Source organism: Hypomesus transpacificus, chromosome 18, assembly GCF_021917145.1.
Source record: "Hypomesus transpacificus isolate Combined female chromosome 18, fHypTra1, whole genome shotgun sequence".
Taxonomy (NCBI): Eukaryota; Metazoa; Chordata; class Actinopteri; order Osmeriformes; family Osmeridae; genus Hypomesus; species Hypomesus transpacificus.
In genome coordinates this window covers 11,400,668-11,413,255 of record NC_061077.1, presented here as the reverse complement: position 1 = coordinate 11,413,255, position 12,588 = coordinate 11,400,668, and the positions used below count along the sequence as shown (strand labels likewise).

At 44.4% G+C, this 12,588-nt stretch overlaps 2 protein-coding genes across 2 annotated transcripts; both read right to left on the bottom strand.

The window, feature by feature from the left end:
• Window positions 1-177: 177 nt before the first annotated feature.
• On the bottom strand, window positions 178-7,368 carry senp1 (SUMO specific peptidase 1). The gene is made up of 18 exons (XM_047040693.1): window positions 6,749-7,368; window positions 6,451-6,509; window positions 6,172-6,368; window positions 5,999-6,080; window positions 5,706-5,901; window positions 5,350-5,503; window positions 5,034-5,152; window positions 4,630-4,916; window positions 4,437-4,500; window positions 4,302-4,340; window positions 4,080-4,164; window positions 3,765-3,908; window positions 2,897-3,028; window positions 2,514-2,717; window positions 2,029-2,108; window positions 1,609-1,693; window positions 1,422-1,517; window positions 178-1,335 (listed from the first exon to the last, which is right to left on the bottom strand). Exons 1-18 carry the CDS (start codon window positions 6,880-6,882, stop codon window positions 1,273-1,275), a joined length of 2,220 nt encoding a protein of 739 aa, XP_046896649.1. The 5' UTR covers window positions 6,883-7,368; the 3' UTR covers window positions 178-1,272.
• Window positions 7,369-7,759: 391 nt separating this feature from the next.
• Window positions 7,760-12,472, bottom strand: LOC124481042 (protein lifeguard 2-like). The gene is made up of 12 exons (XM_047040803.1): window positions 12,282-12,472; window positions 10,928-11,045; window positions 10,710-10,798; window positions 10,470-10,534; window positions 10,204-10,257; window positions 10,045-10,095; window positions 9,910-9,949; window positions 9,711-9,748; window positions 9,405-9,492; window positions 9,162-9,257; window positions 8,973-9,026; window positions 7,760-8,884 (listed from the first exon to the last, which is right to left on the bottom strand). Exons 1-12 carry the CDS (start codon window positions 12,294-12,296, stop codon window positions 8,738-8,740), a joined length of 855 nt encoding a protein of 284 aa, XP_046896759.1. The 5' UTR covers window positions 12,297-12,472; the 3' UTR covers window positions 7,760-8,737.
• Between the last annotated feature and the right edge of the window lie 116 nt (window positions 12,473-12,588).

Below are 12,588 nucleotides of genomic sequence, written 5' to 3'. Positions count from 1 at the left end.
AAGTAATTCATAACATGGTTTGTTATAAATTGTATATACCATAGCTTTTCAAATATTTTTTATCTGAAGCTACAGTTAAACTCGTTTCTAACATGTCTGAGTGTTTCACTCTCTGTTGCTTTAGAAATGGCACAAAGTAGACAGCACACTGCAAGACATTCACAATAATTGCATTTATTTTTCAAACTATTTTTAATCTAGATACAAAACAGGATAAAAACTTACAAAATTTATATTAAATACGTTGTCCAAGAAACTGTAGAAGCAGAAATATGCACACTTAAAAAGACCCTGAAAAGGCCAATTTCCCACTAATTGGTTCCCAAAAAAGCCTTGTTTGATTTAACGTAATCTTATCTATGAACGTCCAGTTGCAATTTGGCCTCAGGCACGTAATTCTGTCCAGATCAGAACACAGCATCCCCTTCTGAGATATGTACACCTTACATTACCATCAAAAGGGCAAAGTTGGCTTCATATACTGTACAAACCCTCAGTCCCTTCTTACCCCCAGCCTTAATCACACTGACTGTAACATCCTCAACATCACTATAGATATTTACTTGCTACATGAAATAAATTATACAAAACTGAGTCAAAATGTTAAAGGGCCAACACCATACTATGACCTTTAATAGCCCTTTTACCCAAAAATTCACCAGTTTAATTTATCATATTTATTGATTGAGGTGTGGTGGTTGAAATATTTACAACCTTAGGATAGTGAACATTTTCATGTAAAAAATAACCTCTATTGGACGCAACAAACAAGTAGATTACAAAAATATCAACAATCGCTAAATACAAAGGGCAGCAATGGTTTAAAATAAACTGTTGGTCCAACAGGACTGTCTTCTCTCTTTCTGTAAGACATGGACATCAATCTGTAAACCTGGACTGCCATTAGAAGCAGTTCTGACAAACACTCGGGTAGAATATAAGTGTGAGATTTTTTACAAAACAGAGGGCTTTGCTGGGCAATACACAGTATTGTTTCATTGCAAAACTGTCCAAGTATCAACAAATAAACAATGACACTAAGATGGAGGGGGCAGTGCTTTCAATGCCAACTGAGGCAGGTGGGCATCAGGTCTTCAGATATGGCAGAGCTGGTGGGGCTTTGACAACTTAACAAAACCAGGGCAGACTATCTCTGCACTTGAGTGTCTGTTAAATAAGTGAGACTAACTGGATCTTTCAGCAGAATTGGGACAACCACGCCTGCCCTCAGCTGTCCAATCGCTCAAGTTAGAAGAAAAAAACCTCCCAATTTCACAACAGTTTCCTGTTCAGGATCTCCCAGACCATCCGTCTCCTGAAGTATGGCATGTGTTTCTGGGAATAAACAAGAAAGCATGTTACCAAAGCTTGGATTGGTTCACCAGCGATATCACCCATGACGGGCTACTTCTTGTACGTACCTGTGTGAATGTGATTGGCTTGTCTTTGGTGATGTACTCTGCATACTTGCATGTGAACATCCCACAGTCACTACCGTTCATCTGCTGGGGGATTTCCTGTCAAGAGAATAAGGAAAGGAAGTTGACACGTGACGTGTTGCCAGTCTTGTCATGAACAAATCCCCCCATGTTCTGGTTTAGCACTTACATTGCGTCTCTTGCTCTGCAGACTCCAGTCTGAGGTATCCAGTTCTTTGCCCTTTTTATCCTTGCTTTCTTGCTGAAGGTATTTCCTACAGCCAAGTGATAAACTGATTACATTCAGTTCACAAGTTTGGCATTCTAGTCTTTGAAAGCATTCTCTCCAGAAGGTTGCAACCTACGTATGTCACAGCTCAAACGCTAGATGTGGTGCAAATTTGATACAGCCACACTTATGTCATTTTTGGTGTGCCAACTGACTGACCAAGATATAGAGCTGCTGGTTGCAGCTAAACATGTAGACAAAGAGGGACTAGGGAACCCTGGGGGCCAGCTCCCTGGCTCTACCAGTAACATCATTACATTTGACAATATGACGTCTTTGCAACGCATTCAACAATCCCTTATCAGACCTGATTGAACTTACAGCAATATCCGACAGGCCTCGTCATTGGTTCCTCCCATGGAATCAAAGTACGTGATGCTCTTCTTGCGGAGATCCATCACCTTAGAGGAAACCAAACAAGAGCATTGGTGAACATGTGAATCCAAGTCAGAGGAGGACAGCGCTTTATCTAGCCGTTTCAGCCTGTACACGGTTGACTGATGCTCAAATCAAAATAGCATTTACATTACATTTAGTCATTTAGCAGACGCTCTTATCCAGAGCGACTTACAGTAAGTACAGGGACATTCCCCCGAGGCAAGTAGGGTGAAGTGCCTTGCCCAAGGACACAACGTCATTTGGCACGGCTGGGAATCGATCCGGTAACCTTCTGATTACTAGCCCGACTCCCTCACCGCTCAGCCATCTGACTCCCCTTTTGAGCATTTCAACAATAACAACCAGCGTGTCCTCTGGATGTGTGAGGGAGGGGGCGTGTGCCGCGTGAGGCAGCTGAGCACACTGACCGACAGGCACCAGTGCACCCCCAGGTGGACGGGCACCAGCAGGATGTCCACTGAGAAGATGTCCATCTTCTTGGTCCAGCGGCGGACGGCCGAGTAGCCAGCGCTGCGCAGCTTGGGGAAGAAGAAGGTGTTGAAGGTGTGGACGGAGGGCAGGCTGGGCTCCTTGCTACGCTCCACCAGCAGGTTCATGTAGAAGTTGATCACCTGGAAGAGGGAGAGAGGCTGTTAGACATCAATACTAATGTTGTGGTACCACGAAATATCTCATTTCACATCGTTCGACGTTAAAAAAGCAGCAGGCGTCACACAACACAGTAAGGCCATGTGCTGAGAAGAATGGGGTCGAGATGAGAGGCCAGTGTTTGTGGGTGCTGGGCTCTGACCTCGTCGTTGAGCCAGTTGAGGTGGCTGAGTGTGTGCAGGTCCTTGCGTGTGATGGTGAGCCGGAAGCCTTCGCTCAGCACCTCGTCCTGGCCGCCGCCCCTCAGGGCCCTGCTCACCTCCCCCTCCATCGCCTGCAGGGAGAACACAGCCACAGTGGACACAGTGCAGGCTTTACTTTAGGATTTGTTTTAGCAGTGGGGGCAGGTCTGTCCGAACAACCCCATTTGCACTCTGTAGCAAATAATAAACCCACTATTAATTACATTATCTTAATGCAGTGTAACTACTTTAGCATAATAAGGCACCTAAAATACAAACGTGAGCAAGGGTGTTCAGCAATCGCTATCGAATCAACAGCCACGTGCAATTTAGGTAGCAGGTGAAGAATACAAACAACGAAAATCACCAGTCAATTTAAATTTGCAAGAACTATCGACTAATACAATAACAGGCTTAAATGTACTGACAACATAAGTTATATGACTTACAGTTCTCAAGGACGCCCAGTGGCACATGCCCACTCGCGCATGCACTCTAACTCTCACTGCTGATAGACGGCCTTTTGTACAGCCCTATTCCTGATACCGTGGCGGCAAAAATCAACATAGAGGAAACCCTGCCGTGTCAACACACATTCTCTATGCCAGCTCCACTGGCTCACACACAACCTCTCATAAACCAATCAGCTCACGCGTTAGTTCCAGGGAACTGCGGTCATCAAATTCCTCCGAAACTGGTGATTCACCCACTTATGATTTATCGAAAGTAATATTGGAGACTTATTGAAGACCTTCCTGTCTAAACTAAACCAAGGTCCCCTCCTAGAAGACAGCATGTGGCTGCTGGAAGGAATGAAAGCGATCGTACCTCTGAGAGTTCAGGGAACTCTGGTTTCTCCTCCAGGGTTGTGGGCTCCTCCAGGACCGGGGCCAGTGGAACCTCCTTCTCCAGGGGGACCCGGACGCGGAGCACCACATCCCCACGGCCCAGGTGGCTCTCCTCGGTCAGCCGCTGGGGAGCAGAGAGGACGGGCGGGGCTCGTGAGACCTTCTCAATTCTCTTTCTTATGAAGATACAGTGAATGGCATCATAGGCATCCCTCCTTCCTCTTTTGGTTTACGGTTCTCTCGGAAGTGACCAGTATCTCACAATAGGTGCTAGCTATGACTGGCTCCGACTCACCTGTCTTAACAGCTGGGCAGCGAGAGCTTCCTGTTCGTCGATCTGTCTCCGCCTCTCTCGAGCACGGGAGTCGTACATGCTGGTCCTGTGACAGCCAGATGTACCGTTAGCATCACAGCTACAGCCACTCGTTGTTGTATCCAAACATCAAAACCCCTTCTCTTCGATCATCTATTAATTGTAACAGTTGCGATCTGATTTGGAATGTGGGGGCAAACTTACAGTTCCTTGATCCATAGTTCAGCTTGGAAGCAGGGTACACTGTGGAGACAGCAAACCAGGTAAATTAGCTGGGAAATATGGGAGATGCAAACATCCTCTTTGACACACAGAATTAGGACACCAAAAGGGAGGTACCTTGAAGATTCTGCCTTTTTGCCTTTCTGTTCTCTCACAATGATTACAGAGTCCCCATCATGGGCTGCAAGACAAAGACAAGGACAAAGAGATGAGTTGCATTTTGTTAACTTATTATTTATCGGAGCACAATGAAAACAGTGAAACGACTCCATCCCACGACATAATGGATCCCCTATGGGTGTGACCTCACCTGACGACTGGGTGTCCTGAGAGGTGGTGTCCTGCAGGGCGGCCGGGGAGGGGACAGACTGGACGGCAGCTGCTGCCCTGGGGCTGAGCTCAGAGTCTGGGGCCCAGGCCTGGATCCCGGGCCCCCCGCTGCAGGAGCCCTCCCCGGGGCTGGGGAAGTTGTTGTAGCCCTTGCTGGAGCCGGGCCTGGGGCTGGGGGGTCCGCTGTGGCTCTCGGAGGCCTCGCCCGCTCCTGACCCAGTGGGGGAGAAGTGCAGCAGTCGGCGGCTGGAGCTTAGGAAGCTGGTGCTGCGGGGGAGCGAGTCGTTGGGAGAGAAGGGAGTGAGACGGGGGAAGGTATGGGAGCAAGGTGCTCCTAGACGTCCGAGTGTGGCGAGTTGAGGAGGGAACGCTGCTGTTACTCACAAGTCTCGGTGGGAGCGAACCATCCCAGGGGAGCTGCCGTTGTGGAGCAGAGAAGACTGCCCCCCTGAGACCATGGTGATCAGCTGTCTGTACACCTCTTTCTCCTCCTCCCGGACAGACTGGAGGGGGAAGATGGGGGGGGGGGGGGAGAAAACCAAACACCATCCATGAAGCTCCCTCATTAAGTACAAGCAGGGCGCCAATCGCTGGATCTCAACATCCCTCCGGCACCCTTCTGAGAGACACTTGACGGCACAACTAATAGTTAGTAATGTGCTGTGAATGGGGCCCAGCGAGCCTGCGGCAGTCCCCTGACCTCCTGAGCGGTGCAGCGGGGCCTGGCGCCCAGCAGGCGGCTGATGGAGCCGCTGTGGGAGGGACTCTGCACCACCCTGATGGGGAAGGTCTTCTCATACATGCTGGTGAAGGAACTGCTGCCCGCTGACACAGCCCCTGGTGTAGTGTCCAGGCTGTGGGGACGAGAGAGAGAGAGAGACAGAGGGGGGCTAGCTTTTGACACGTTGGGTTAAAATGACCCGTCACACCGACGGGGAAAGTTCTTCACCAAGCTCCACAGAGTGAAACGGGCGAGCAGGTACTGAAAAGACTCGTGCAGACGCCCTCAAATGTCCTCGCAAACACGACCGTGCGTTTCTGAAGTGGCGGACATGCCTTGTAATTCCATGTGGTCGGAGGTTGAGGGGCCTGCCCAGTCGTGGAGGAGGGCAGGCTGCTTTGGGGGCAGAGGAGGGTGGCACACTGACGGGGTGCCCGTTGGTTTTGGGCGCCTCACGTTGGGCCAGGCCCATACACACTTGCCGCCTGCACACTTTTGAACCCATCATGGACCTCTCGATACGGAATGACTCTGCAGACCGAGACAAAGTACACACATTGTTAATATCCATGGCTACATTGCTGTGGTTGCCAGGCAACAGCAGTAATGTTTTCATACACATTCTTGCCTGATTTTGAGGTCTTCCAATCCAGAGTCGTTGCGGGAGCAGCAAATGTCCCATCCATAGAAGCAGTGTTCCTCTCAAGGGCCTGCAAACAAGAACAAATATTTCTCAATCGAAATGGAATGCCTAACAACATGAGTGTGGAGTAGTCCACATGTAGGTGAAGCATCACACACCTCACTTTGCGGCCAGGCAGCTGATGAAGCTGAGGTGGATGTCGAGGGTCCCGGCTGGTGCTGTAAAGGGGGACCGTCGGAGGCAGGCAGGAAGGTTCCCAAGGTGGGGCTCATACTGTTCTTGACCCATGAGGCCATGTTGGTGCTGTGGCTCTTCATCCCCTCAGCTGCTGTCTTGACTGAGTCTATGAGGTCACCTGGGGATCAGTACACTTCAGTTCTACACTCTGACAGGTTCAAGTATCCACATGTCAAAATGAAGTTACGTTTGCTGCTTACCCATACGAGACTTTTTCACTGCAATGCCATCTTGATCGAGCGTATCTCCATCCTCCAAACTTCATTGAGTGAGAAAAAGTTTGAGAAATTGGATAACTGAAAATGTAAGTTCCAAACCCGTCCCCCTTTGATGTATGCACTTCTGCAAACCCAGAGGCATAAGTAAACCTGCAGAGTCAGCACGTTTGCACGGGCAACTTTGCGATCCACGTGTGTCAATGTCCTAAACAAAAATCAAGAAAACTGACACTGATATCCTAAGTTAAATACAACGCTAAAGCCAGTTGCCAAAACATACCAGTCATTTGATCTTTTTTTCCTACTTGGACCACCCGGTTGTACTCCATGTGTATCTGGCTGGTCCGCATCTGGCGCTCCGTTGCGAAGGTTGCCAAAGCCTGTTCCTATCCATTCGTAAATCTTATTGAACATGTTTGGAGAAGTTCAGAAGCTTCCACTCGCCGAAAAATAAATGGCTACTATGGATACTTCCAACCCACCTCCTAGTGGAGCCAAAACACCTAAAGACACTACACGTCATTCGCCTGTGGTAGGTTAACTGTGGCTTATTCGCTTGCTAGCTAACACTGCTAGCTAGCGAACTACCATCATGTTAGATACTCTACCTTCTTCAAATTGAGCTAGCTAACGCTAGCTAGCTAGCTAGCTTACTTAGCAAGCTAGCTAGCGAACTGTTTTATAGAGGTATTTACTGTGTTGCAATTTCTACTTGAGTATTTAACTACCAAAGCTACATTAGAAAACACAGAATAAAGCTTAAAATGACTCCAGAAATTGAATAACAGTGCAGAAGTTGACTTTAAACTGAAAATACGGTGGAATAACTCGCTAAAAGATAACCTCTCCCGCTTCTTCCTTATTCAAAACCACAACATGGCCGATTTGGACGTTCTACTATGAAACGTTGTCATTGGTTTAGCAAATGAGTGCTCTAGTAAGGGAATGGTTGACTTCGTGCAAAGGAAACCCTAGTCACGTGAGACAGGCCTAACTGGCTTATAATCTGCAACACTTTACACAAATATGTACACACGATGTAAAAAAGTATACAAATATATTATAGTTTTTATTTAAATAGGAATGAGACGTTCTTAAATCGTACTTTAACTCACATCTGGCAAATGGCAATGCAGAATTACTCCCTTCACATGAGTAAGGGAAAATATGCTAAAACTATCTTTCTAAAAATACAATTTTATTCTTACATTAAACCATGATACAATGTATACAACATTATAAAGTAAGTATTAAGATACATAAAATGAATACAGGAGGCTTAATTCCCATTCCTCTTTAATAAATTAATATAAATACATTTGAATATACAGCAAATTAAATCAGATTTTTACAACATTATATTACACAGTGCATTTGGCCAAAAGCTGCATATTTACACAGAAAATTACACACACATAATAGCAATATAACAGTATTCCAAGGCCACATTCCAGCCAGACCAGAGAAAAAGAACATTAGGGGTCCTAAAATAAAATAAAAACATCTGTCAATTATTTTCACAAATGTGACACAGGATTCTCTCACACTTTAGCCAATTACTGCATCATGCTGCAAATAAGTAAAAACACCAGTGTCATTGGCAATACACAACCTCAATGAATAAATTCGAACCTCAGGGTTAAACTTCAATGAAATAAAATGTTAGTACTGAGGTCTGTGAACTCAATAGAAACCATAATACTACAAATAAAAGCAAGGTGGATGAACAGAGCAAATAAATTAACTTCACCTCTAGTTTATTGCAATTCTGTTGAGGCAGCTAGGCTTTCCTGCCTGCAATCATTGGGGTATATATCAAAACATCAGTCTTGAATCTCCATATATTATATTCTTAGAGCTAAGACACCCCTACATGTGCTCCCATCATTCACTGAAATAATGTTCTACTCACTGATCTAACAAGAGTATGATGTCAACATGTTGGCATCATTGCTGGGATTCATGCATTTATTTATTTCTAGACTCAAATCCTGCTATGGACAACCATTGAGAGACACATGACTACATTAAGATATTGTGACATTTAGGAAAGTCTGATAGTCTGCCCTGTATGGGGCAAAGAAAGTAGGGCAATAAAGTGGGGTAAAGAACTGTGTACAACTGTAAACAAGACAACCACACACCTGGGAAAATGGTCAATGTCATGCCAAAGAAAGAAGGATAAGTAGTGGCAGACAGCGTGGGAAGTTATGTGAGATGTTTATTCGTTGGAGAAAAAAGTAGTGATTCGTTCGAACTCATCTCAGGTTTAGTCCCGGGTTCCAAACAGTTGGAGAAAGAAAGAGAAGATGTAGATGATATCTAGGTAGATGTTAAGGGTGGCAAAGACATATTCCTCTGGACTGATGGTGTAGCGCTTGTTCCCCATCAACATCTGAGTGTCAAAGGCCAAAAACTGCAAAGGAAGAAACAGAGGATGTTAATCCTTTTCAGGATGCTGCTGTCCTGACACATTAATCCAATGGCGTCAGTTGTACACGTACCATGGTAAACAGTAAGGCCCCCAAAGCAGCATAGACACCATGAGCCCAGGGAACCTGCAATACAGAAAGAGAATGTCACAGATTCATTTGCCAAAAGATTTGACTTATTTTACATAAAACTAACTAACTTCAAATGAGTTTCTACAAAAAAAGCAATGGGTAGATTTGACTATGGATGGATATACTTACATAGCCCATGGGCAAGACCACAGACAGGACAATTCCAGAGATGAACATGACCATACAGAAGACAAACAGCACGCCTTGGTAGGATGTCACGTCAAACTGAGTCATTAGGAGATTAGGAGACAGCAGGCATAAGATAAGAAGACAAGGCAAGATGTTAGCCCTTCTTAAGCTACAAGGGTGAAGTCTAAAGGTTCTGCAAAGTAATTGAGGTGACAATTTCATGTGTTTGGATATTTGTCTCACCTTAGTTTGAAAGCTGAAAATTGTGACCGTCAAACATACCAGGGAGGTGATCCCGAGACACATCACCACAGACTTGGTATTGTAGAAGCTACAGAAAAAAGAAAAGTGGTTGTATTTACTGTGTGCATTTCGTTTTCAGAAAAACTGCTTAACCCTTAGGGTAGCTGACTAATGAAGACAAATAGTTCACAGTGGCAAACTTGCTGGCTGTACTGAGACTGACAGAGGATGCATGCAGAATATATAAGACACAGTGACTGGTGGGCCACACTGTCATCCAGACTCAGATACAACAGAGAACCATACCTGGATAACATCCCTGTCATATAGGCGAGGGCAAGGGTCTGCAACAAGAGATATTGTAGTACATAAATATGACTGCATTCATTTGGGGAATATAAGTATTTTGTTTTAGAAGCAGCTATGGCGTCTCCTTCTACTATTACATTAATTTGATTCACAATTACATGTACACACATATTTAGAAACATCATTGGATACCCACAAAGATAGCGAGGAGGATGAGGTTCCATGGAAATTTCCTCCTGTAAGAGACGGTGGGGTGAGATGAACATTCTCAAAGGTCCGCTGTTAACAAAACTCATGTTGAGTTCTTTCTCTTTCATAATCATGGACTCACCTTGGCGCAGAGCAGCACGAGAGAGTCAGATATGTGACAAAGAACACAGCACTGTGGAGAAGATAGCAGGCTAATCAAATAAACATTTGTATCAATACTTTATTTTAACTCCAATATATATGATGATGCCTTGAACAAAGGAAGGGTTCTTCCACTTACTAAGATGCCCAGTACCACCCTGGGTTAGACTGCACGTAGGTCTTCACTGGGTCACTAAAGGAAGCAGAGACTAGTTAATAACTGTTGGATAGTAAACAGTTAACGAACTGAGAAACATAATTGTATGTATTGATTAATTATTTATTATTATATGTGTGTATTATATGTATATTATTAATTAATTAAATGTGTACAAAATATCTGTGTATTGCACACTTGAAACAAGAGAAATTATAGTGGAGCTGAGGAATAATTAGGACACTGACCAGAAAGTGAAGAGAGACACTATGGCCAGAGTGACAAGAAGTTGGATCATCAAGATGGAGTACACCTAAGGAAAGGTAGACTATGTAACAGGTCCTGCATAAACACTGTCAAGTATGTGTGTGTGTACAATACAGGATGAATCAGAATCTTGTGTTTACTAAAGGGAAAATAAAGCTGTTCACTCAGAGCAACCCAGTCTTGACCACAACATTTCTGGAGATTTCATGAAAAGTAGTTACCTTGCGGATGAAGACACGCCTGATGTTTCTGTCATCCCATTTGAATTCAGTGAGCATCTCTGCATCGCCACTGTAGCAGGGGCTGGTACCTGCCAGACACACACACAGGTCATCTTCCCTTCCCTGTAGGTTAATTACTGAGTTTCTCTGTAATCATCTTAAGACTGGTAGATAATGAGTTATTAAAAGGAATTTGAGAGAAGTATAATGGGTTTCACCTGTGGTGGCCTCCTGATAGGAAGGAGGTTCTGGGGGTACTGCAATTCCACTGGGAGCTCCAAGGGAATCCTTGTTTCCCGCGCAAGCAGCTTCATTTTCTTTGTTAGCTAGGGACAGCTAGAGGTAACAGAAACATCAGAGAGATTACAGACAACCAGATCAATAGATGCTGACTAAACACTAGCTATCTATAAACTAAGGCTCTTCCACAGAGGATTATGAGGATTATAATGTCCTCTTAAAGTCATGTCAACCCTTATTAAACTTTTCGTGAAAATATTCTGACTATATTTGTCGTTTTTGATGTTTGAGATCATCTGATGGCCTACTGATTGCGTGTGGCCTTTGCTGTGGCGGAGCTTCAGACACTGCATTGGCTGTTTTAGAGTGAATGAGGTGTTATGCAACCCTACTGCTGATTGAACAGCTGGTCAGTCTTGCCCTGAGCTCTTCTGGACACATTCCTCTCCTTTCTCATCCTCCCCATCTAACCGCAAATAACACTACAGTGCTAGTTAGCTCATAGATCAAGACAAAATTGCAATTTTTGGGGATAGAGGACTACCTGAGATTGTGTATGGAAAGAGAGAAACAACTGGAATTATTGGAGGAGCATATTTTGTCATGAACATAAGTACGTTCTAAGATCGCTAAAGCTATGTCTGACCATTATAATCCTATATTGTTTGGATGCACTGTGGTCCGTCCTAAAGATAACGAGGGAAGGTGATCCAATAGAAGTAAATACTGTATAATACAGTATCCTCTCGTATCCTCTCACTATTTCCCCCCACATCATCTTAAACTGAATGGTAGAGTATCTAGAATATTCCCTGCCACCCCAAATCCTTCATACTTAATGCTGTTCCAGTGGGTACTTGTTTTATTATTTAGGCTAGGATAATTACAACAATGTATTGTTTTCGCCAAACAAAAATATCAATTACTCAAGAGTGACACATCATCAATGTTGAATTAAACACTACGTCAGTGGTTAAACACTACGTCAGTGCCCTGGGAAATATCAAGTCCGTGTCAAAAGGATGGTAACCTTATTTGGCATGGGGAGGATACAGGTCTAAACTGATGTAGACCTCTTATGTTACCAGTCAAATTAAACTGCATTATGCGTCAATATTTTTTTTTTCAATTAATAGAGTCTATACACTCATAAATGAAATCAGTCTTTGTGTTGCTATTCATTCTGAGCAGTGTCATAGAATAGCCAGGTTGATGGACACAACATATGTAACGTATGATTACATAATTTAAAAAATATATAGGAACAATAAATAACAGAATATCAGCAAAATATAGTATGAAAAACATGTGATGTGAATATGCCTTCCTTACCTTTCCCTGTGTCATGATGCCTCTGGGTGGTGTCTGTTGTCAGGTGCCTACTGTGTTTACGTCTATACCAGTCAATGAAAGCTCTGGTGTTGCCTGTCTGGATAGTCCACTTCTTGCAGTCACTTGAGAAGAGAATGACTCTGCTGAGAATATAGCCTGGGAACACTGCCTCGTCTATCTGACGCTAGGATTAAAACCCCCCTCTGACGGTGATGCAGTGGATCGACCCAAAACAACGCAGTTACAGAAGGACACACACCAATCCCTCCCTTCAATTAAACAGACATTCTAGCAACATCCAGGCGAT